At 42.7% G+C, this 23,770-nt stretch overlaps 2 protein-coding genes across 2 annotated transcripts; both read left to right on the top strand.

The window, feature by feature from the left end:
- Nucleotides 1-4,452: 4,452 nt before the first annotated feature.
- On the top strand, nucleotides 4,453-8,166 carry LOC123159704 (probable glucomannan 4-beta-mannosyltransferase 9). The gene is made up of 9 exons (XM_044577520.1): nucleotides 4,453-4,885; nucleotides 5,008-5,106; nucleotides 5,363-5,615; nucleotides 6,343-6,453; nucleotides 6,599-6,735; nucleotides 6,872-6,985; nucleotides 7,072-7,271; nucleotides 7,386-7,580; nucleotides 7,653-8,166. Exons 1-9 carry the CDS (start codon nucleotides 4,586-4,588, stop codon nucleotides 7,810-7,812), a joined length of 1,569 nt encoding a protein of 522 aa, XP_044433455.1. The 5' UTR covers nucleotides 4,453-4,585; the 3' UTR covers nucleotides 7,813-8,166.
- A 5,032-nt stretch (nucleotides 8,167-13,198) lies between these two features.
- On the top strand, nucleotides 13,199-17,013 carry LOC123157207 (uncharacterized). The gene is made up of 6 exons (XM_044575465.1): nucleotides 13,199-13,767; nucleotides 14,083-14,304; nucleotides 14,494-14,724; nucleotides 15,037-15,135; nucleotides 15,938-16,023; nucleotides 16,780-17,013. The coding sequence occupies exons 2-6, from the start codon at nucleotides 14,126-14,128 to the stop codon at nucleotides 16,896-16,898; spliced, it is 714 nt and encodes a 237-aa protein (XP_044431400.1). The 5' UTR covers nucleotides 13,199-13,767; nucleotides 14,083-14,125; the 3' UTR covers nucleotides 16,899-17,013.
- Nucleotides 17,014-23,770: the final 6,757 nt, after the last annotated feature.

The raw sequence follows: 23,770 nt of genomic DNA, 5'->3' as shown, positions 1-23,770 counted from the left end.
GGTAGGCACGGATGTAAAAAATTACATCCGCGCCTACTACCGCGACGCAACGGTACTAGGCAGAAGGGCCACGGTACTACAACTCCAAAGGAGCGGTACTACCGTGAGCGCCCGCGGTACTACCGCGCAGGACGAGCGGTACTACCGTGGGTGGCGCGGATGTAAAAAATTACATCCGCCCCTACTACCGCACCGGAGCGGCACTAGGCCAGAGTGCGGCGGTACTACCGCACCAGAGGAGCGGTACTACCGTGAGGGGCGCGGATGTAAAAAATTACATCCGCCCCTACTACCGCACTGGAGCGGCACTAGGCCAAGGTACCGCGGTACTACCGCGCCAGAGGGGCGGTACTACCGTGAGGATTCGCGGTACTACCGCGTGTACTTGCGGTACTACCGCAAGTACAGCAGTAGTCGTCAGTTTTTCGCACAACAATGATAACGATGGGTAGCTCCAAAGTGCAAGGAAAGGAGGGGCAAGTGTACGTGTGATTCCACCCTACCTTTCCGACGCGGACCCCCTCTTAATAGTACGGCTCTCCTACGACTCAACTCCACCAAAGAGAAACGTAGAACAACGACGGCTTCACTAGTCTTCGAGGGGCACCGAATCATCTTGTGCCTAATGAAGAAGTATCTGTGGGACTCAAGGCACACGATTAGTCTGCACGAGTATTGTCATCAATCACCAAAACACTTAGGGATAAATATGCCCTTACAGTTGTTATCCCGGCCACTGTCTTAGTTCCCGAAGTTGAGGTACCAAAGTGGGGTTGTGTCTATATTCCAACTATTATCACCCTTCTCAATGCTATTGGGACTCCAAGGTGCCAATCATCTAAATATCTATGCAATCCGTTTCAAAGTTAATACACCTCCTCACTTCTGGCATAGCGACACATACATATTAATATGTGAAATCATCAAATGGTGCAGGTCTATTCACTTAGTTGTCTTTTGGGTGCTATTTGAGAATGTCATGTCATTGCATAGAGCAAAGGCCACCTTCATCGGTCTATTGGAGGCAGGCACGGTGAATGAATGGGTGGTAACAGAAAAGCTTGGTGACACTTTAAAGACTAAAATGCCAAGTAAAGCTTTGAAAAAGCTGAGGACAAGGGTAGGAGAAAGGTACACAATGATATTTTCCTTAATTCATGTGCATTTCTTGATTCCCTTATCTAAACTATAATATGGAATCAGGTTGCATCTTTGGGAGCTTGGTGTTGCAGCTTACCTCTTCGTCTGTGGATGCTATGACATTTCATTTGGGAAAAACCATTACTTCATCTTTCTCTTCATGCAATCCATCGCTTTCTTCATAGTCGGCGTGGGCTATGTTGGGACATTAGTTGCACAATGATGATATCCATTTTGAGTTCACCATGTATTCGATTCTTTCATGCTTCATGGTATATAATCCATAGAACAAATTCTAAAAAAAGAATTTCATAGGAAAGATAAGATCGAGAAGCCTTCTCTTGAGTGTAATGTTCTCTAAAAATGTAGTATTGTAAGAGCACTGCAACACAACACATTGGTATATGGGTGTGTTTTAGCTGCTAGGATTGTTGCTGTGAGCCTGCGACATGTATGAGATCGGTGGTGATCAAGCAAGCTTTTTAGAATCTCTATGTCACTATAGCAAAAAGATACATTATGATTTTTTTTCTAAGGTTCACCATTTGTCTAAACAGACAAGCAAGAAAAAATTCCTCTTTTCATTGTTAAGGAAGAAAGTAAAGTGCCTTCTCCCCCACGGCCCACATCTTCACTTATGTATTTTACCCAACCCCTTTGCCAATGTCAAGTTCAATAGACAAACGTATTTGGCAAAATTTCATTTGAGGCAATTGTATGTCAAAACAGAGCTGGTAGCATACAAGCAGTGTTTGCTGGAGATCAGCTGCTCCATCTCTTGTCGAGTTCACCAGACACTAGGAGGGAATGCCAACGAGCACAGATAACTTCGATGAACCAGTGCCAGCGCGTGAGCATCACGTGTGTGCTCACTGGCACTCCCTTCTGTTTTATAATGAGATGAACATTGTGAAATTTGTTGGATTATATTACTGAGCCTTGTGGACGTCTACATGTAGTGGTACAAACTTGAAGGACAAATAGCCTATACACTTGGAGAGTTGGAGTACATGTAGATTTTTTTACTACTGTTCTAATCTATCACTAATTTGTAATCTTTGATGTGTAAACATCGTTCGTCCTTTCTCCCCTTCCCTCACCTCCTGTGTCACTCCCGTGAGCAACCTGGAGAGGAAACCCTAGTCGCCGACGTAGCTCCCATCGTCCCCTCCTTCCCCTCGCATCGTCCCGCCGGCGTGGATCCATGGGCATGAGATCAAGTATAGCTTGTCTGGATGTGCCCCCGTGTCTCTCACGGCCCGCAGGCAAACAGGATCAGGGCCCTGAGGGAGCACAACAGCTAGCATGACGGATTCAGGATCTCCGCAAGGTTCAAGGCCCTCAGAGGTGAGGTTGAGGGAAGCGTAACTTGCCTCACGACCAGTGGCGGAGACAGGGTGGTGCCAGTAGGCCCTGTCCCCCCTAACATTATTTTGTCAAGCCTAATATGCATGTTAATACATGATAAATTGCTGCTAAAGTCGTGTATACCAATGAGCTGGCCCTCCCTAACACGGATTGACAATACTTGGCCCTCCTCATTCTAATTTCCTGGCTCCGCCACTGCTCATGACGCATCCTCATCTGGGATGCTGCTCTGGGTCCCGTGCCTTGGCCTCCAGCATCGCCCATATGAGGATCTCTTCCGGTCTCTGCTTCCATGGCATTGGCATCCTGCTTCTCTCCTCTTGGTTCGCCTTCGTGAAAATGATTTCCGCAAGTAGATCTATCTCGCCCGCGGCGGATAATCTGCACATCTCGCCGCAACTCTGCCCCCAAATCCGTTTGCACTTCTGCCCTGGCCATCGCAGATCTCAGCTCTCGGATTCAGGATTGCCACCGGATGTTAAGAACGTTTTTGGAAAATCTTGAACGCGTATTTAAAAATTGTAAATGTATTCAGGTAGCGACGAAAACAGTTGGTGCATGTACTCTACTCCTTTTGCATGCAAGTCTACCATGCAGACACGGCCATATACACATACAGGATTCCTAGAAGTTTGGCGAGCTGCAAGTTTGTAGTGCGTCAATTGTCGTTCCTGATTTCCACGTACATGACTTCGAACTGTCCAAGTCAACTCATGGCGATCGTAGCTGGACCGGCCATGCTTGACTGACCTGCGCCAGCGTACGACCCTCGGCAAGTCGTGGCCGAGAGACTTGGTACGTGCATTTTGTTCCCACACACGGCCACATCAATCCGTTCGCCACGCAGTGGCTGTGTACCTGGCCTTGTTGTTTTCTGTTTTAGTCCCGTGTGAGGTGTGCCCCGGACGTGCGCGCCGGGTAAGTATCATGTACTCCTATGTATTCCTACGTCCGTCCAAAGTTGTGGCTTGTCCGTGCAGTGGAATTCCAGTAAACGTGCTTTCGGCGATGCTCTGTTCCGTGTACTGTAGCGCGTGAAACAGTTGGTGCAGATGTACTCTACTCCTTTTGCATGCCATCTTGAAGCAGTTGACTGTCCTCAGGTAATTTTTTTTAAATTGTAAATGTTTTATTTAATATTAATCATGCATTCAAAAAATTGACAATGTCTATTCAAAAAATGTTCAACGCGCATGGAAAAATTACTGTGTAAAAATCATTCTTCCATTTCAAGAAACATGTTGAATTTTTTGAATACAAGTTGAACAGTTGCATTTCAAGATACCTATTTTTCTAAAACCAGTAGTTGGGCATATAATCGGGCAAAAATATAATCAATTTCTAAAACCGCTATTAATCCCTAATTTTCTGGAAATTAGAAAACTCGCCCGACTGTATTCTGTTTGAGATAGGATTGGTTTGGAAAGATATAAAGAAAATAAGAAACTCTATGCGCAAGCATTCAAGTTCGAATCTCACAGACGCCACGGGAGCTTTGGAAAGAGAGGAACGTGTGTGTCTTCAAAGGAAAAATGCCACAGACGGAGGATGTTCAGCGAGCCATCAAGGGCACGCTGGAGCTCTGGCGGCTAGCAGGAGCACAATGCCTTGAGCCCCCGTTCGGGAAAGATGTAGCGATATAAAACCCCTTGTTTCTGTAGTTTGTCTAGTTGGATCTTCTCAGCTCTTGTAAACCATGATCACTTGATCAATCATGTATTTCCCGCTGCTTTTTCCTAAATCAATGAAACCGGTGAACCAGATCTTTCAAAAAAACAGACGCCACGGGGGATTTGATGATTTGCCCCATTTTATAAGGGGTTATACCACGGTACAATTTGTTATCCTAGCCCCAATTGTGGTACCAACTTGTCCCGCCGTTAAAATCCCTCCTCTAGCGCGGTTACTGCAGAGAATCTGCATCCCTCTCCTCGCCCCCGCGGCAGCCACCTCCTCCCTCGCGCTCCTCTCCATTCCTCCCACCGCCAATCTCCCACCGCCGAACAGCTCTGCAACTTCTCTGTAAGCTAGAGGCAAAGCGTACGCAGAAAAGCAAAGCGCGCGAGTGTGTGCCGAGATGGCTGCGGCGCTGCTGCCGGGTACCGGGATGACGCTATCTGGGGCGTGGCAGCAGGTCCGTGGCCCGGTGATCGTGCCGCTGCTGCGCGCGTCCGTGCTGTTCTGCGTCGCCATGTCCGCGATGCTGTTCGCGGAGAAGGTGTACATGGCGGTGGTCGTCCTCGCCCTGCGGCTGCTCGGCCGCCGCCCCGAGCGGCAGTACCGGTGGGAGCCCATGCGCGACGGCGACGACCCCGAGCTCGGCAGCGCCGCCTACCCCATGGTCCTTGTGCAGATTCCCATGTACAACGAGCGCGAGGTGAGCACTGTGCATCCGAAGGACGGTGCATTCCATATTCAGTGCTGCCTTGGCTGACTACTAAGTAGTCTGCTACGCTGTTCTCTGGCAGACTGAGCTTGCGTATCCTCATTGATCTGCAGGTGTACCGGCTGTCGATCGGGGCGGCGTGCGGGCTGTCCTGGCCATCCGATCGGATCATCGTCCAGGTGCTCGACGACTCCACTGACCCTGTCGTCAAGGTAACTTGGGGAACGATCACCTTTTGTCATAGGCAGTCTGGACCTAGATCGATGTCAAAGAGCAAGTAGAATGTGCATATATGTAGCACTCCACATGGCCGTGAACAGAGGGAGTAGTACACATGCCGTGATTAATACTCTGTAGTATGAAGTTGACATCAACTTCGCAAGCTCGCACGCGTTGTTGATGCACCCATCATGTATTGACAGTAATCAAACGTGAGAGATGAGAAAATGATGGTTTGTGAGTGTGCAGGAGTTGGTGCAGGTGGAGTGCCAGCGCTGGGCGAGGAAGGGCGTGAACATCAAGTATGAGACCCGGAACAACCGGTGCGGGTACAAGGCCGGCGCGCTCAAGGATGGCATGAAGCACGGCTACGTCAAAGACTGCGACTTGGTGGCCATCTTCGACGCCGACTTCCAGCCGGAGCCCGACTTCCTGTCGCGCTCCGTCCCCTTCCTCGTCCACAACCCCGATATCGCCCTCGTGCAGGCCCGTTGGAAATTTGGTATGTACACTAAGCTAATAAATTGGTTCTGTTCACATTAACACGGCAAACATTGTTATTTGCGCTTCTCGAGCTCTGAGACGAAATTGTGACTGAAATCGTCTGACTTGACAAAATGTATATCGTGTGTATGTACTTAGTTATGTTCCAAATAATTTAGAACTATGAGCATGGATTTTTCAATTTCAGATGCACCAGTGGAACACTTATAAGTTAAACTTGTTTTATAGTTGGAAGTTAGCTTAGCCGTAAAAGTGCTCACACATATACTATTATGTACTCCCTCCATTCCAGAATATAAAGTGTATCGATTTCTGTGCAAGGCAACCATTCAAATGTTTGATCAAGAGTATAGAATAAAATATCAACATGTGCAATACCTAATATATAAAATATGAAACTACTTATCATGATGCATCAAATGATATGAATTTGGTATTGTGCATATGAATATACTTTTCTACAAACTTGGTCAAACATGGACACGTTCTGAAAAATCCTTTAGCCTTGTAACTATAATTTCTGAATTACTTACACATAAGTGCTACTCCTTTAAAAGGAAACATGTATCCGTATCATTGGCTAGTTTAGCAATGGCATATTGATGATGTGGTGTTGTTTGGTGATACGTGATAGTACTTACTTGGTACTACTACTTTTTTGGTTGAATTTCTTCTGCATTGTGATGACATTTCATTTGTTGCCGCTGCTGCTTCTGTGCAAACAGTGAATGCAGATGAATGCTTGATGACAAGAATGCAGGAGATGTCCTTGGACTACCACTTCAAGGTGGAGCAAGAAGTGGGCTCCTCGACCTATGCCTTTTTTGGATTCAATGGTAAACTTGGTCTCAACTTTGCTCTTGTGGAGTATTCTGTGTGTTTCCTTTTTATCATTTCCATGATTCCATCTATATTTCTTCTGTAGCAATTGATATGTGTTCCTTCCCTTCTTTCCGGTTAACAACATAACTTGTTGAACAGGAACCGCTGGTGTGTGGCGCATATCTGCTCTGAATGAGGCAGGTGGCTGGAAGGACCGAACCACAGTTGAAGACATGGACCTGGCTGTCCGAGCAAGTCTCAAGGGATGGAAGTTTGTGTATCTTGGTGATCTCAAGGTAAATACGCACAATTAACCTATAAGTTCATGCAACATTAGAGCATCGTTCTACTGATTACTTATATGTTAATTATTGTGGAGGTTCAAATAAATGTTGAGAAACCATGTGTCGAACTTGTAATTATTGTTTTCAGGTAAAAAATGAGCTCCCTAGTACGCTCAAAGCATTTCGGTACCAGCAACACAGATGGTCGTGCGGGCCGGCAAATCTATTTAGGAAAATGGTGATGGAGATCGTTACAAATAAGGTCACTTACACCAGGCTATATTTTGGGGGGACATTAGTACATGAAGAATTTACTTGCTAACTAGCTATATAATGATCTTGATGCAGAAAGTGACGCTTTGGAAGAAAATTCATGTGGTCTACAACTTCTTCTTTCTGCGCAAGGTTGTCGCACACATTGTAACCTTTGTGTTCTACTGCCTTGTTATCCCAGCCACGGTCTTAGTTCCCGAGGTTGAGGTACCAAAGTGGGGTTGCATATATATTCCAGCTATTATCACCCTTCTCAGTGTTATTGGGACCCCAAGGTGCCAATCATCTAAACATCTATGAAATTTATTTAAAAGTTGATGAACATATGCTTCCTGACTTCTGGACAGTGAAAGATGCATATTAACATGAGAAATCATGAAATGGTGCAGGTCTATTCACTTAGTTATCTTTTGGGCACTATTTGAGAATGTTATGTCATTGCATAGAGCAAAGGCCACCTTCATCGGTCTATTGGAGGCGCGCACAGTGAATGAATGGGTGGTGACGGAAAAGCTTGGTGACACCGTGAAGACCAAAATGCCAAGTAAAGCTTTGAAAAAGCTGAGGATGAGGATAGGAGAAAGGTATACAATGATAATTTCCTCAATTCATGTGCATTTCTTGATTCTCCTGTCTAAACTATGATACAAAATCAGGTTACATCTTTGGGAGCTTGGTGTTGCAGCGTACCTCTTCATTTGTGGATGCTACAACATTTCATTTGGGAATAACTATTACTTCATCTTTCTCCTTATGCAATCCATCGCTTTCTTCATTGTCGGTGTGGGCTATGTTGGGACATTCGTCAGACAATGATGGTATCCGTTATGAGTTTACCATGTCTTCAGTGCTTTCAAGTTTCATGCTATATAATATAACCAATATGAAAGATAAGATCAAGAAGCCTTCTCTCGAGTGTAATGTCCCCTGACAAAAATGCAGTAGCAACACATCACATAGGTATATGCATGTGTTTTAGCTGCTAGAAATGTGTCGTGACACTCATGAGATCGGTGATGATAAAGCAGGTGGTCTAGAGTATCAACATCATTGTAGAAAAAATATATGATGTTTTCTAAGGTTCACCATTTTTCTAGACACATAAGCAAGAAAAAGTATGTATCTCCTTCCATTGTTATGGAAGAAAGTAAAGTGCCTGGTGTTCCTCACCTTTGGCCCACATCTTCAGTTATATATTTTACCTTTACCCCTGCTTAATGTTAAGTTCAATAAATAAATGCATTGGAAACATTTCCTTTAAGGCGATTGTATTTCAAACAGAGTTAATACTTAGTAGCATACAAGCATTGCTTGCTAGATACTAGCTTCTCTATCTCTTGTTGAGTTCATCAGACAATAGGAGGGAGCGCTCACAAGCACACACATGTGGGGTCGAACAGTGCTGGGGTGTGAGCATCACGTGTGTACTCCACTACAAGAAATATGTCAACTAGTGATCTTCTGTCAGTGACCCTGGAAGAATTGGTCATAGATCTATGACCATTTGATACCAATTGGTCAAAAGCTGTTCGGGTGGCTCCAAACCCTAAACCATTGCGACCATTTTGGTTAGAAAGGTCGTAATTTCCTTACACGAAATGGTCACAAAGCAAACAGTGCAGGTCCGTTGCCTTATTTCTAGTTGTTAACGACCAATATAGCTGGTCATAGCCTTGTAGATTATGGTGGGTTGTGATGACTAGGCGCCATCTCATCAGTTTTGCCTATGTGTCATGTCCATGTGTCAATTTTTGCCCTAGGTTGTGAAGCAACCTATATTTCTGTTATTCCAAAAATTCCCAAAAAATTCTCATAAATCGTTTGGATCATATCTTCATCAAATATGTCAAAAACCTTCCTTGCCTATTTCAAAAATAACTCAACAATATTCATTTTCCTATCCTGTTCAAAGCAGCACTTTGTGAAGGAAGTGTTATTTATATATTCTTGATTTCCCTAAAAATTTGTGAAGACGGTCTTCTTAGTAACTGATCATCCTCGGTAAAAACTCACGCCCATTAGCCATGTGCATTTCCCGTACCGCAAATCAAACACTTGGCTGCTTATTCATGTTTGAGCATCGATCGGTCTTCTCGTGAGAATCTTATGTTGTGATTTTCTTCCTAGCACCTAACTGGGGAGTGCCCAACCCACTAGACATGCCTAGCCCGCCCAGAACACATGGCAATGCCACGGTCACGCGGTGACCACACGGCAGGCATGCGAGCTTACGCGCCCTAGAGTTTGGGCCCTCGGCCACCATCCAAACCTCGATGTCTCGCCATAAAACCATGTATTTCTGATTAAATAGATACTTATTTACCTAGAAATGATTTTTGGAAAAAATAAAGAGCAAACTATGAGGCAGCTGCAGTTCAAATTTGACCCGCTTCCAACTGAATCAACGGGAATTTGTCTTTTTCACCAGAGATGGATCAAAACTTTTTACATCCAACCATTTTGTCAATTGTGCATTAAATATGGCCTAGTATTTTATAAAATTGGTTAGGTCCAATTTTGCAACAAATATATGGTAAGTCATTCACAAAAAAAACTCATTTTGGGCACTCGGAAAATGGAAAATGTATTTTCCGTGAAAAGAAAATGAAAAGTCCCTTAGGCTACATTGTTTGGAATTCCAAGATGCACCCTTGTGCACAATATGAGATCATTTGAACAAACTATGCCATGAATGTGGCCATAAGATTGATCATTTGGCTTGAAAGCCATGAATCTTCACACATGACAACTCATTTCTGAGAACACTTTTTTAAAATAATTACCATATTACAAGTTTATTATTTTTCCTGGAAACTTGGTAACATATAATGACACAATGCGAAGGTTTTCCAATTTTTTGATTTTTTTTTTGAATTTTTTATGCCCGTTTCAAAATGCGGTCAAAACGGCGGGCTTGACCGTTCCTAGCTAGTGGTTGAATCTTGGAAAACTTTTGATGTTTTTCTGATTAAATAGATACTTATGTATCTAGAAATGAACTTTGTAAAAAATAAATAGCAAACTATGAGGCAGCTGCAGTTTAAATTTGACCCGTTTCCAACTGAATCGGCGGGAATTTGTCTTTTTCATCAGAGGTGGATCAAAACTTTTTACACCCAACCATTTGGTCAATTGTGTATTAAATATGGCCTAGTATTTTATAAAAATGATTTGGTTCAATTTTGAAATAATTATTTGGTAGGTCCTTCACAAAAAAATCTCATTTGGGGCACTCGAAAAATGGAAAATGGCACTTTTGTGTAATGAAAGTGAAAACTCCATTAGGCAACATTGTTTGGAATTCCAAGATGCACCCTTGTGCACAATATGAGATCATTTGAACAAACTATGCTATGAATGTGACTATAGGATTGATCATTTGGCTTGAAAGCTATGAATCTTCATGCATGACAGCTCATTTCTGAGAACACTTTTTTTAAATAATTGCCGTATTACAAGTTTATTATTTTTCCTGGAAACTTGGTAACATATAATGACACAATGCGAAGGTTTTCCAATTTTTTGATTTTTTTTTGAATTTTTTATGCCCGTTTCAAAATGCGGTCAAAACGGCGGGCTTGACCGTTCCTAGCTAGTGGTAGAATCTTGGAAAACTTTTGATGTTTCTCTGATTAAATAGATACTTATGTACCTATAAATGATTTTTGAAAAAAATAAATAGCAAACTATCAGGCAGCTGCAGTTCAAATTTGACCCGTTTCCAACTAAATCGGCGGGAATTTGTCTTTTTCACCGGAGGTGGATCAAAACTTTTTACACCCAACCATTTGGTAAATTTTGCATTAAATATGGCCTAGTATTTTAGAAAAATTATTTGGTCCAATTTTGCAATAATTATTTGGTAGGTCCTTCACAAAAACTCCTCATTTGGGGTACTCGAAAAATGGAAAATGGCTCTTTTGTGCAACGAAAGTGAAAACTCCCTTAGGCAACATTGTTTGGAATTACAAGATGCACCCTTGTGCACAATATGAGATCATTTGAACAAACTATGCCATGAATGTGGCCATAGGATTGATCATTTGGCTTGAAAGCCATGAATCTTCACGCATGACAGCTCATTTCTGAGAACACTTTTTTTAAATAATTGCCGTATTACAAGTTTATTATTTTTCTTGGAAACTTGGTAACATATAATGACACAATGCGAAGGTTTTCCAATTTTTTGATTTTTTTGAATTTTTTATGCCCGTTTCAAAATGCGGTCAAAACGGTGGGCTTGACCGTTCCTAGCTAGTGGTTGAATCTTGGAATTTTTTTGATGTTTCTCTGATTAAATAGATACTTATCTACCTATAAATGACTTTTGGAAAAAATAAATAGGAAACTACGAGGCAGCTGCAGTTCAAATTTGACCCGTTTCCAACTAAATCGACGGGAATTTGTCTTTTTCACCAGAGGTGGATCAAAACTTTTTACACCCAACCATTTGGTAAATTTTGCATTAAATATGGCCTAGTATTTTAGAAAAATTATTTGGTCCAATTTCGCAATAATTATTTGGTAGGTTCTTCACAAAAAAATCTCATTTGGGGTACTCGAAAAATGGAAAATGGCTCTTTTGTGCAACGAAAGTGAAAACTCCCTTAGGCAACATTGTTTGGAATTACAAGATGCACCCTTGTGCACAATATGAGATCATTTGAACAAACTATGCCATGAATGTGGCCATAGGATTGATCATTTGGCTTGAAAGCCATGAATCTTCACGCATGACAGCTCATTTCTGAGAACACTTTTTTTAAATAATTGCTGTATTACAAGTTTATTATTTTTACTGGAAACTTGGTAACATATAATGACACAATGCGAAGGTTTTCCAATTTTTTGATTTTTTTGAATTTTTTATGCCCGTTTCAAAATGCGGTCAAAACGACGGGCTTGACCGTTCCTAGCTAGTGGTTGAATCTTGGAATTTTTTTGATGTTTCTCTGATTAAATAGATACTTATGTACCTATAAATGATTTTTGGAAAAAATAAATAGGAAACTACGAGGCAGCTGCAGTTCAAATTTGACCCGTTTCCAACTAAATCGGCGGGAATTTGTCTTTTTCACCAGAGGTGGATCAAAACTTTTTACACCCAAACATTTGGTAAATTGTGCATTAAATATGGCCTAGTATTTTAGAAAAATTATTTAGTCTAATTTTGCAATAATTATTTGGTAGGTCCTTCACAAAAAAACCTCATTTGGGGCACTCGAAAAATGGAAAATGGCTCTTTTGTGCAATGAAAGTGAAAACTCCCTTAGGCAACATTGTTTGGAATTCCAAGATGCACCCTTGTACACAATATGAGATCATTTGAACAAACTATGCCATGAATGTGGCCATAGGATTGATCATTTGGCTTGAAAGCCATGAATCTTCACGCATGACAGCTCATTCCCGAGAACACTTTTTTAAAATAATTGCCGTATTACAAGTTTATTATTTTTCCTGGAAACTTGGTAACATATAATGACACAATGCGAAGGTTTTCCAATTTTTTGATTTTTTTGAATTTTTTATGCCCGTTTCAAAATGCGGTCAAAACTGCGGGCTTGACCGTTCCTAGCTAGTGGTAGAATCTTAGAAAACTTTTGATGTTTCTCTGATTAAATAGATACTTATGTACCTAGAAATGATTTAAAAAAAAATAGCAAACTATGAGGCAGCTGCAGTTCAAATTTGACCCGTTTCTAGCTGAATCGACGGGAATTTGTCTTTTTCACCAGAGGTGGATCAAAAATTTTTACACCCAAACATTTGGTCAATTGTGCATTAAATATGGCCTAGTATTTTAGAAAAATTATTTGGTCTAATTTTGCAATAATTATTTGGTAGGTCCTTCACAAAAAACCTCATTTGGGGCACTCGAAAAATGAAAATTTGAGTTTTCTTCTAAAGGAAATGAAAACTCTCTTAGGCAACATTGATTGGCATTTGAAGGTGCACTCTTGTGCACAATATAAAATCATTATTTGATTTTTTTCATGTGAAAAAGTAGAAGAAAAACAAAAGAAAAAACACAATTATATGTGCTCTATTCCATTGGTGGTATTCGTTGTCACACGGATCGATGACATGGTGCCCATCCATCCATCCATCTCTTCATACCACATCCATCCATCCATTTATGTATAGAAAAAAAAAGAAAACCCCACCCTCCACCTATCCAAACCCTACCCAGATCCTATCAATCCCCTCCTCCCATCGCACCCCTCCTCCCCCCATCTCCTCGCTGCCGCCACCGACGGCGCTCCCCTCGATCCCTCCCACCACCGTCTCCCTCCCTCAGATCGAGCTCCCCCTCCCCTCTCCCTCCCACCTCTCGAAGCTCCCGCGTCCCACCGCCGCTGCTGACTACCACGGCGCCGCCGCCTACCATGCCGTCGCGGCCGGCCACGACGGCCAGTACCCGTACTACTCCTACGGCGGTGGCGCCGACGCCTTGTGCCGCTGTGGCAGGCCGGCGACGGCGGCCGTGCCCACCGAGGAGGGCTTCTTCCACGACATCTTCGTCGCCCGTGCACGTCAGGAGCAGTCGAGGTCTAGGTCCAAGTCCACCAAGTCGTCGTCGGTGATCAGCTCCGGCCGCTCCGCCTTCCGGTCGCCGGCCACCAGCAGTTTATCGCAAGGCTGGATTTGTTTGTGTTCGTGTCGAGAGATCCGGCCAGGTTCTGGGCGCAAGGCTGGATTTGGGGCCGGCCGGTGTCATCTCGGTCCATTGTTTTCGCCGCCGCCAAGCTGCCCGTAGCCGTCCTCGTGGTAAGTACTGCCTTCTTGGTTCATCTGCCCCGGTTCAGTTTATAGTCTTAGCACGATAGCAGTACTATTCCATGGATGGATTTTTGTTCGTGCCGCACGGCTGTTTGTGTTCGTGTCGAGAGATTCAGTTGCATTGTAGTTGTATTTGTAGCGACAATTTTTCTAGCGCTGGATTGGATGTGTCTTGCTGGCTCAACTCAGGTCGTTTGCGCACCAAGTTTGTGTGACAAATGAAATGCTGCCTTGCGCAACTCAGCTCCTCCCCCGTCAAATTCGTCTTCTTACTTCTTACCATGGCTACTGTTTTTGTTTCAGAAAAGAAATTGTTGGTTCGTTCGTAGCAGTCTAGAGTCTGGAAATGCATCCCAAGGCTCGCATCCACGCGGACCCAGCAGCTCCGGAGCTGGACCGGATTGACTGCCTGCCGGACTCACTCCTCCTGCTTATCCTCAACAAGTTGGAGGACGTGCACTCGCTCGGCCGCTGCGCCGCCGTGTCCAAGCGCTTCAACGACCTGGTCCCACTCGTCCACGACATGTACGTCAAGATCGACCTGGTCCCAATGATTTCTTCGTCATAAACTGAGCATATGCGGTTTCTTCAGGAACCCTCCTTATTGAAGTGTGCATCCATTCCATTGAGATGGATATTGCAAGCAGCAAAGTTTTGTTGATAACAGTTCGTGTGCTTGCTCACTAACAAGTTTGCATTTCTGCCCAATAACAGGTTCCACTTCTTGGTGGAGCAATGTGCGCATGCACCTGGCAGTTGCATTCCCTTTGCTACTAATCATCGATATCAGGTACACCGCAGGACTCAACCGTACCGTACGCCGGGCGTTGTCATGCTACTAACTGCCAGGCCACCGACGCTGGCGCCGACCCCGACCAGAGATCCGCTACCGCCCAGGACCCCAAGCTGCTGGACGACTTCGAAGACGCCGAAGCCGACACCAAAGTTGAACTACCACCTCCAAATCAAATCCTTGGGCTTCATTCATGGATGTCTAGTACTTGTAGTTAATCCTGGGGCTTAATTACCATTAGTCCACATTTCATATTATTCTTGGAGTACCATACTGTAGCAGCAGCATTAGTAAACTGAATACTCCTTCGACTGCGGAAGCTGAATATCACTCCCTCCGTTCATAAATAAGTGATGTGGTTTTAGTTCACTTATTTATGACCGGAGGTAATACTTTGCAGAATCATTGTTCAGCCTCTTTGTTTATGTGGGGTTCTTATTCATTTGATTTCATCCTCCTGGCAGGCATCTTTCGTACATTGAGCAACAACGGCGAATTCGAGTGGATGATGGAAGGCCTCAGTTTGGGGCCAAGAAAAGGCGTGGACGAGGCCATTTCGCAAGGTCTTTCTCGATCAGTTGAAATATTTGGTTTTCCACGACTTATTGGGGCAGACTTATCAAGTTGTTGCTCTTTATGTTATGTTATACCACCTGCATATGCATGCTCTAGCTTCTAGGTAGTAGAAGAATTGACATGTGGGATGCAAGTCCAAGCTTGATACTGTAAATGTTAGTCCCACCTATCAAGTTGGACTACTCGGGTGTTAAGTTGGTGTTGTATTGTAGTCTGTAGTATGCACCTGCATATGCACCTACATTTGTAGTCAGTAACTAGTGCTACTGCTTGAACTCAAAATTTCTTTTACGGAGAATAAAAAGATGAGCATTTCTCCAGCCAATGTCTACAGTAGTTGCTGCTGTGTAAGACCTATGCATTTCATCAAAATTTGCAATGATGTTTGTTGCCTAAGAAACTAGCGAATTATAGAGGCCTGAGATTCTTCTTTTGTTGTACTTGTACATGTAGCAGTGTTCTTGGCACTATGACCTGAAGCAATCAGTCAGCCAATTGCAGTCTTGGCATGCTCTGTTTCTCTCCTAGTTGTTAACCTATGTGTAGTAGTACGTAGGAATAGAGGTATGCTAAATCTGGCATTTTCAAGTATGTTGTGTTGCTGTGACTGCTCTCAGTTTAATAATTTTAACTCTTCTGGCATTTTCAAGTATGCACAATGTATTAGTGTATCATCATCTGTGTTATACGTTTCCGCCACGGAATCAACGAAATGTTCCTACAATAAGATGTATTTATTTAGAGGAAGTATCCACTTTCCCTGACATAATATGTTCATGTTCACGACAGGCCGCCTGCAAATTGCTGGACGCAACATCAATGTAGCTCTGATCCAGAACCTGGTTCTTGGATGCAACACACATTGTCCTGGATAGGTATAGCCCCGGTCATACCATAATATGTTAGTGCTCAGTCATGTATGCATCTCCATGTTGCAAGCCTGCCATACTTGATAGGATCAGTACTTATTAACTACTCATAAGTGCTTGTAGAGAAGAATACAATTATTATTTAACCAGTCCAGATTTTTAACATTTGATGTGCTTCCAAGGGACACAGATCTCTACTCTTCTATATAATCCACACTTTGTTCTGGAAGCAAGTCAGTTGTACCATGCTGTTACATCACAACAAGGTGTCATTTGATGTACTGCTGCTGTTGATGCTCCCTAGAGTCTAGATGTAGATGTACTGCTGCTGTTGATGCTCTAGCTGTAGCATGTACTATTGCTGTTTTGCAACTGCAGTGTTAGTTTTGCTGCTGCTAGCTGTTGGCTGCTACTAGTTAGTACTTAGTAGTTACTGCTAGCAGTGCTAGTAGCTGCTGCTGCTTCTATTGCTTGTGCGATTGTGCTAGTAGCCAGTAGATGTTCATTGCATGACCTGCACTAGTAGCTAGTAGATGTGCTGGTTACCTGTACGCTAGTATTGTTGGTGTGTTGAATGTCTTAGTAGAACATCATCAGGTTGATGTGTTGTAGTCAAGTTTTGGAAGTTTTTCCATGCCATGCTTAGTGTTTACTGAACTGAGGTATTTGGGCATTTATGTGTAATTTTTATTCTCTTGAATCAATATTTTTTTTATTGCCAATTATTTAACTTCCACTGTATCTTACTTATAATTTATGCAGATCAGGATGTGGCTGAGGTGGCTGCTGTTGGGACCATGATTAGAAGAAGGCTGGAGATGTGCACAATAGTTTTAGTTGATGTTGCCACCATATTTTCGTGCATGTGTATTTCTTTTTGATTGTATGCAAACTTGATGGATCATGCAAACATGTATGTGCTGTTGTGAGTTTCATTGAGTGATTTTTGGATTTGATCATTTAATTGAGAGAATTATTGATTGTTTGCTGTTGAAATGTGTAAAAGAAATCTTTGAATGAAAAGGCTGAATGTTCTATTGGATCGATTAATATTTGGTCTCTAAAAAGGCTATGGCCCAAACAATAGTGGACTGGAATATTGTGCATTTACGAAAAAAGGTATGAAAAGACTTAATTAAATGGACTATGAAATGGATGAGGCCTAGAAAAAAAAGGTCGAATTGTTGGGCTTGGCCCATGAAGCCGATCAAAAATTGATAGAAAAACATAATAAAAAGGCCAAATTATTGGTCTCGGTCCATGTAAAACACCTAATCGGACCGGGCTGAATCTTGTCAGTGACCTTTGAATTGGTCGCAATTTTGTCACGTCAGATTGCCACGTTGGATCCGACGTGGCCTGGGCAGACATCCAGTGACCAAAATAAAAGGTCATGGGTTCAACGACCTTGTGTTTTGGTCGTAAACGTCCACGACCTTCTCACAGAGAAGGTCGTTAATTTCAGTTTATGACTGCCAGCTTTTGACCTTCTGTTTTTGGTCACAAAAAGGTCGCAAATGAAAAACAATGACCTTTCAGTGACCAATAGTCAATGTCACAAGTTGACATATTTCTTGTAATGCTCGCCGGCACTCCCTTCTGTTTGATAATGATATGAATATTGTGAAAAATTGTTGGATTATATTACTGAGCCTTGTGGGAAAGTACATGTAGTGGTACAAATTTGAAAGACAAGTAGCCTATAGATATGGAGTACAATGCTAACTCTTGAGCACTGCGTTGGTTTTCCCTTGAAGAGGAAAGGGTGATGCAGCAAAGTAGTATAAGTATTTCCCTCAGTTTTTAAGAACCAAGGTATCAATCCAGTAGGAGGCTCCTCACAAGTCGCTCGTACCTACACAAACAAACAAGAACCTCGCGACCAACGCGATAAAGGGGTTGTCAATCCCTTCATGGTAGCTTGCGAAAGTGAGATCTGATAGAGATAATAAGATAAGATAAATATTTTTGGTATTTTTATGATATAGATTGGAAAGTAAAGATTGCAAAATAAAAGTAGATCGGAAACTTATATGATAAAAGATAGACCCGGGGCCATAGGTTTCACTAGTGGCTTCTCTCAAGATAGCATAAGTATTACGGTGGGTGAACAAATTACTGTCGAGCAATTGATAGAAAAATGCATAGTTATGAGATTATCTAGGCATGATCATGTATATAGGCATCACGTCCGCAACAAGTAGACCGACTCCTGCCTGCATCTACTACTATTACTTCACACATCGATTGACTCCTGCCTACATCTAGAGTATTAAGTTCATAAGAACAGAGTAACGCATTAAGCAAGATGACATGATGTAGAGGGATAAACTCAAACAATACGATATAAATCCCATCTTTTTATCCTCGATGGCAACAATACAATACGTGCCTTGCTGCCCCTGTTGTCACTGGGAAAGGACACTGCAATATTGAACCCAAAGCTAAGCACTTCTCCCATTGCAAGAAAGATCAATCTAGTAAGCCAAATCAAACTGATAATTTGAAGAGACTTGCAAAGATAACCAATCATACATAAAAGAATTCAGAGGAGATTCAAACATTTCTCATAGATAAACTTGATCATAAACCCATAATTCATCGTATCTCGACAAACACACCGCAAAAAGAGTTACATCGCATAGATCTCCCAGAAGATCGAGGAGAACTTTGTATTGAGATTCAAAGAGAGATAAGAAGCTATCTAGCTAATAACTATGGACCCGAAGGTCTGTGGTAAACTACTCACAACTCATCAGAGAGGCTATGGTGTTGATGTAGAAGCCCTCCATGGTCGATTCCCCCCTCCGGCGGAGCGCTGGCGAAGGCTCCAAGATGGGATCTCGCGGATACAAAAGGTTGCGGCGATGGAAATAGTTTTTCGTGGTGCTCCTCGATGTTTTCAGGGTACGAGAGTATATATAGGCGAAGGAGGTAGGTCAGGGGAGCCACGAGGGGCCCACGAGGGTGGGGGGTGTGGCCACCCCTAGGGCGTGCCCTCCTGCCTCATGGCCGCCTCGGTTGCTTCTTGACGTCCACTCCAAGTCTCCTGGATTGCGTTTGTTCTAAAAAGATCGCTCCTGAAGGTTTCATTCCGTTTGGACTCCGTTTGATATTCCTTTTCTTCGAAACACTGAAATAGGCAAAAAGAACAGTAATTCGGGTTGGGCCTCCGGTTAGTAGGTTAGTCCCAAAAATGATATAAAAGTGTAAAGTAAAGCCCATAAACATCCAAAACGGGTAATATAATAGCATGGAGCAATCAAAAATTATAGATACGTTGGAGACGTATCATACAACTCTATAAATGGGGCTCGATATCTTCACTTCATCACAAATAAATGAGTACTAGCACACATTGTTGTGGATGCTGCAACCACAAACATGCTTTCTGCAATTGCTACCAAAACAGAGCAACTGGAATAATAGGTAGCTCCACCCCATGTAGAGTTTGTGAGCCACGTAATAGACGACCATGCATGTCGTGCAGTTCGCGAGACACTTGAATAAGCCGCATGCACCTATTTTATCATTAGAATTTAATCTAGCATTAATTTGTAATGTTTGCTGTGTACACAATTTTTGTGTATTCTACCCCAGTTGATGTGGTAGCAACAAGGGAGATTAACCCTGAATACGATTTTTTTTGAAAAAGATGTCTTGTGTAGCTTCCAATATCATGGTTGCTCATGTCACTACGTGTGTGTCTGTGCGCGCGCTTTGGCACTGGTTCCTTCCATTGCCGGTGCATGCGCATCCTTCATGTGTTTGGTTAATTAGTTCAACCTTGTGCAGATCTTGCATCTTCTCTTACTTTTTATACATCAACCTATGGGATTTGTGTAAGTTCTGTTGGAATATTAGGCAAATTCATGATTAATTTCAATAAATAATTCATGACTAGAACAGAAAATAACATACAACAATCTAGCATACTAGATGAATAGGAAAACATACAGAGAAGTATCACACATGTAAAAACAACTATAAATAGAGTCATGAATAGATCATGATGGAAGTAATGTTTGTTAGCTGCAGCAGGAGGGACATTGTTGAGGACGAAATTGACGACGATCTACTGCTGACGGAGTTGGAGAAGACGATTAGTAGCGCCACCTGACTTGGACGAAAGACGACTTGTGATGACGAACTTGAGCAATCGCACAGAGCGCTTCCCAAACCTAATTCAGCCTCTCTCGGTGCAGGATCACAAATACAAGGAGACCTGCTCTTCCATTCGCCAATGCACGCCGGTGTTCGGGATGGACTACGATGGTGGCTCAAGTTGTGAGACGAGACAAACCCTAGGTGTTTTTGATGTATCTTTGGTCACGGCTGGTGACAATATATATATAATAGGACCAGAGGCGGTATCGTGTCGTGATCATGGTCTCTAACCGACTTGATTTTTAAGTCGTATACTTACCGGACAAGAAATAATAAACTTGTCTGCCAAGACATAAAAAATTTAAATGGCAAAAGGAGGTCGCGCCCCTGCAAGGACAGGGACCGGATTTGAGCAGACCATTCATGCACATGAGATTAAGGTTCTCACCGTGTCCGTCTTCACCACTTGTGCTTTGGTCTCACCATAGTCTATCTCCCATCTTCCTATAACCTTTTGCAATTAGCATTGCCTCCTTTCTATCCACCTTAACCCATGGAGTCTGCTTTACGTTGAACACCCATTTGCATCCAACATCTTTTTTCCTTGCTAGGAATGGAAGAAGATCCCACGTCTTGTTCTTCTAAAGTGCACGCTAGGTTGGATGAGATTTATCATGTAACCGAGTTAGTTTTGTTAGGTTTTGATCCCTAGTATCCACTATGTTCTAAGATTGATGTTGCTATGACTTTGCTATGCTTAATGCTTGTCACTAGGGCCCGAGTGCCATGATATCGGATCTGAACCTATTATGTTTTCATGAATATATATGCGTTCTTGATCCTATCTTGTGAGCTGTAGACACCTATTACGAGTTATGATCCGCATACCCCAAGGTGACAATAATTATGATTCTTTCCGGTGATTTCTGTAGTTTTAGGAGTTCATGAATTCACTAAGTACTAATGCTTTGTTCCGGTTCTCTATTAAAAGGAGGCCTTATATCCCTTAGTTTCCATTAGGACACCGCTGCCACGGGCGGGTAGGACAAAAGATGTCATGCAAGTTCTTTTCCACAAGCACGTATGACTATATACAAAATACATGCCCACACTATATTGATGAATTGGAGCCAGTTCTGTGTCATCCTATGTTATGACTATTGCATGATGAATGCCATCCGACATAATTATCCATCACTGATCCAATGCCTATGAGTTTTTCACATATTAATCATTGCTAAGTTACTTTCGCCGTGCTGCTGTTACAATTGCTACAGAACTGTTACTGTTATCACCATTTCCGTACTTCCATACTACTTTGCTACTAAATACTTTGCTGCAGATATTAAGTCTTTCAGGTATGGTTGAATTGACAACTCAGCTGCTAATACTTGAGAATATTCTTTGGCTCCCCTTGTGTGGAATCAATAAATTTGGGTTGAATACTCTACCCTCGAAAACTGTTGCGATCCCCTATACTTGTGTGTTCTCAAGATGACATTAAGTATTTCACCAATATACTTTTTAATGTGATGCTTTAGAGACTATGGCTTTTACACTAAAAGAGCGCTATCAAATTTATTGAAATAAGTGATACTTTTGTAGGTTATCCCAAATGATTGGGTATTCCTCTATCACTACGCCAAGGCTTTGTCACAGAGTGCGGAAAGTTTGAAGAATTTTTTTCTGCAAAAGAGTGAGTGGGAGGATAGTGCAATTCAATGAGATTACAGAATCTTCGTGATCGGGTCAAAGAAAAGAAACACTAGAAGTGGTTATAAAATTTCTTATTACCACGTGTACACTTTGCGTCTAACTAAAAAGAAACATTGCATACCGTTTACATCCAAATAAACCACATAGTACCACAATAATAAATAGTTACAATCCACTAAAAATCTCAAAGTATACAACCAAATTTAAATTTTCACAAATACATTGAAAGAAAAAGAACTGATACATCTACTGGTTGCCAAGGTGAGTCCACATGTGCTCAACAAAGTCATTTTGGAGTTGAATGTGAGTTTGCCAATCACGCATCTCATGATGAAATTGGGTGAACTGTGCAAACGTTGCCTGTTCTTGGTGCTCAGGCACAACATTTTCACCCTGAAATTGAAACCCCTGAACGAGGATGGTGTCATCACGCTCATCCTCCACGATCATGTTGTGCATGATCACACAAGAAGTCATCACCTCCCACATCTTCTTGGTGCTTAATGTTCTAGCAGGGTGTCGAACGATAGCCCTCGAGATTGAAGCATACCAAAAGCATGATCAACATCCTTCCTAGCACTCTCTTGTACTTGGGACAAATCCGTGCCTCTTCTCTCCTACCAGATTGGATATTGTCTTCACAAGAGTTGACCACTGATGATAGATATCGTCAGCTAGGTACTATCCCTTGTTGTAGTGATGGCCATTGATCTGAAACTTGACCTTTGGTTGTTGCTTTCTGCAAGCCTTGCAAACACTGGAGAGTGCTGAAGCACACTGATGTCATTGTGATAACCAGCCATGCCGAATAAGAGTGCCAAATCCAAAAATCTTGTGAAGCCACTGCTTCAAGTATGACAGTGCAAGATTTCATATGCCCCTGCCAAGAAAATGGACAGTTCTTTCACTTCCAGCGCATACAATCTGTGCTACCAACCATTCCCGAAAAGCCTCTATCTGCATTGATCGCCAACAATCGGGCTGTATCCACAATATTTGGCTCTCTTGGGTACTTAGGGCCAAATACTGCTACCACATCCTTTTAGAACTTGTACAATGATGTGAGACATGTGGACTCACTCATGCAAACGTACTCATCCACAAGATCACCAAGAATTCCGTATGCAATCATACGAATAGCCGCAATGCATTTCTGATATGAGGAGAAGCCAACCTTTCCAAGGGCATCCGCCTTGCACTGAAAGTAATGATCATATGCAACCACTCCCTCCTTAATACGATTGAACACATGTCTTGCCATTCAGAAGCGGTGCCGAAAAAGTTTGGGATTGAGAGTGGGCACATGCACTGAAAGTAATCAGCGAAGAGTAGGCAATGTCTGCTCTCTCTGTTGGTGTCAAAACCAGCGGATCTCGGGTAGGGGGTCCCGATCTGTGCGTCTTAGGCTGATGGTAACAGGAAGCAAGGGACACAATGTTTACCCAGGTTCGGGCCCTCTCGATGGAGGTAAAACCCTACTTCCTGCTTGATTAATATTGAAGATATGAGTAGTACAAGAGTAGATCTACCATGAGATCGTAGATGCTAAACCCTAAGAGCTAGCCTATGATGGTATGATTGTAATTGTGATCGGCCTTCTAAGGACCATCCTCTCCAGTTTATATAGACACCGGAGAACTACGGTTTACATGGTGTCAGTTACAAGGAAGGAAACATAATATCCGAATCGCCAAGCTTATCTTCCACGCGAAGGAGAGTCCCATCCGGACACGGGCCGAAGTCTTGAGTCTTGTATCTTCACGCTTCAATAGTCCGGACGATGTATACAGTCCGGCTGTCCGGATACCCCCTAATCCAGGACTCCCTCACTCTCTATTATGGTTCAATGCCGGAGCATGGACCGGAATTGATCCCCTGAACCTCGGCCACTGCCTGTAAATGTTGTCATTGACGACCAAAGCTACAAACA

Source organism: Triticum aestivum, chromosome 7B (assembly GCF_018294505.1).
Source record: "Triticum aestivum cultivar Chinese Spring chromosome 7B, IWGSC CS RefSeq v2.1, whole genome shotgun sequence".
Classification (NCBI taxonomy): domain Eukaryota; kingdom Viridiplantae; phylum Streptophyta; class Magnoliopsida; order Poales; family Poaceae; genus Triticum; species Triticum aestivum.
The sequence above is the reverse complement of the archived record's forward strand: the minus strand, read 5'-3'. Positions and strand labels throughout refer to the sequence as shown.

Coding starts and splice junctions, on each gene's coding strand:
- LOC123157207 (XM_044575465.1), top strand. CDS start 14,126: ATGCATCCCAAGGCTCGCATCCACGCGGACCCAGCAGCTCCGGAGCTG. Junction 14,725..15,036: donor ACGCCGAAGCCGACACCAAA/GTTGAACTACCA, acceptor TCCTCCTGGCAG/GCATCTTTCGTACATTGAGC. Junction 16,024..16,779: donor ACACACATTGTCCTGGATAG/GTATAGCCCCGG, acceptor TAATTTATGCAG/ATCAGGATGTGGCTGAGGTG.
- LOC123159704 (XM_044577520.1), top strand. CDS start 4,586: ATGGCTGCGGCGCTGCTGCCGGGTACCGGGATGACGCTATCTGGGGCG. Junction 4,886..5,007: donor CCATGTACAACGAGCGCGAG/GTGAGCACTGTG, acceptor ATTGATCTGCAG/GTGTACCGGCTGTCGATCGG. Junction 6,986..7,071: donor TGGAGATCGTTACAAATAAG/GTCACTTACACC, acceptor ATCTTGATGCAG/AAAGTGACGCTTTGGAAGAA.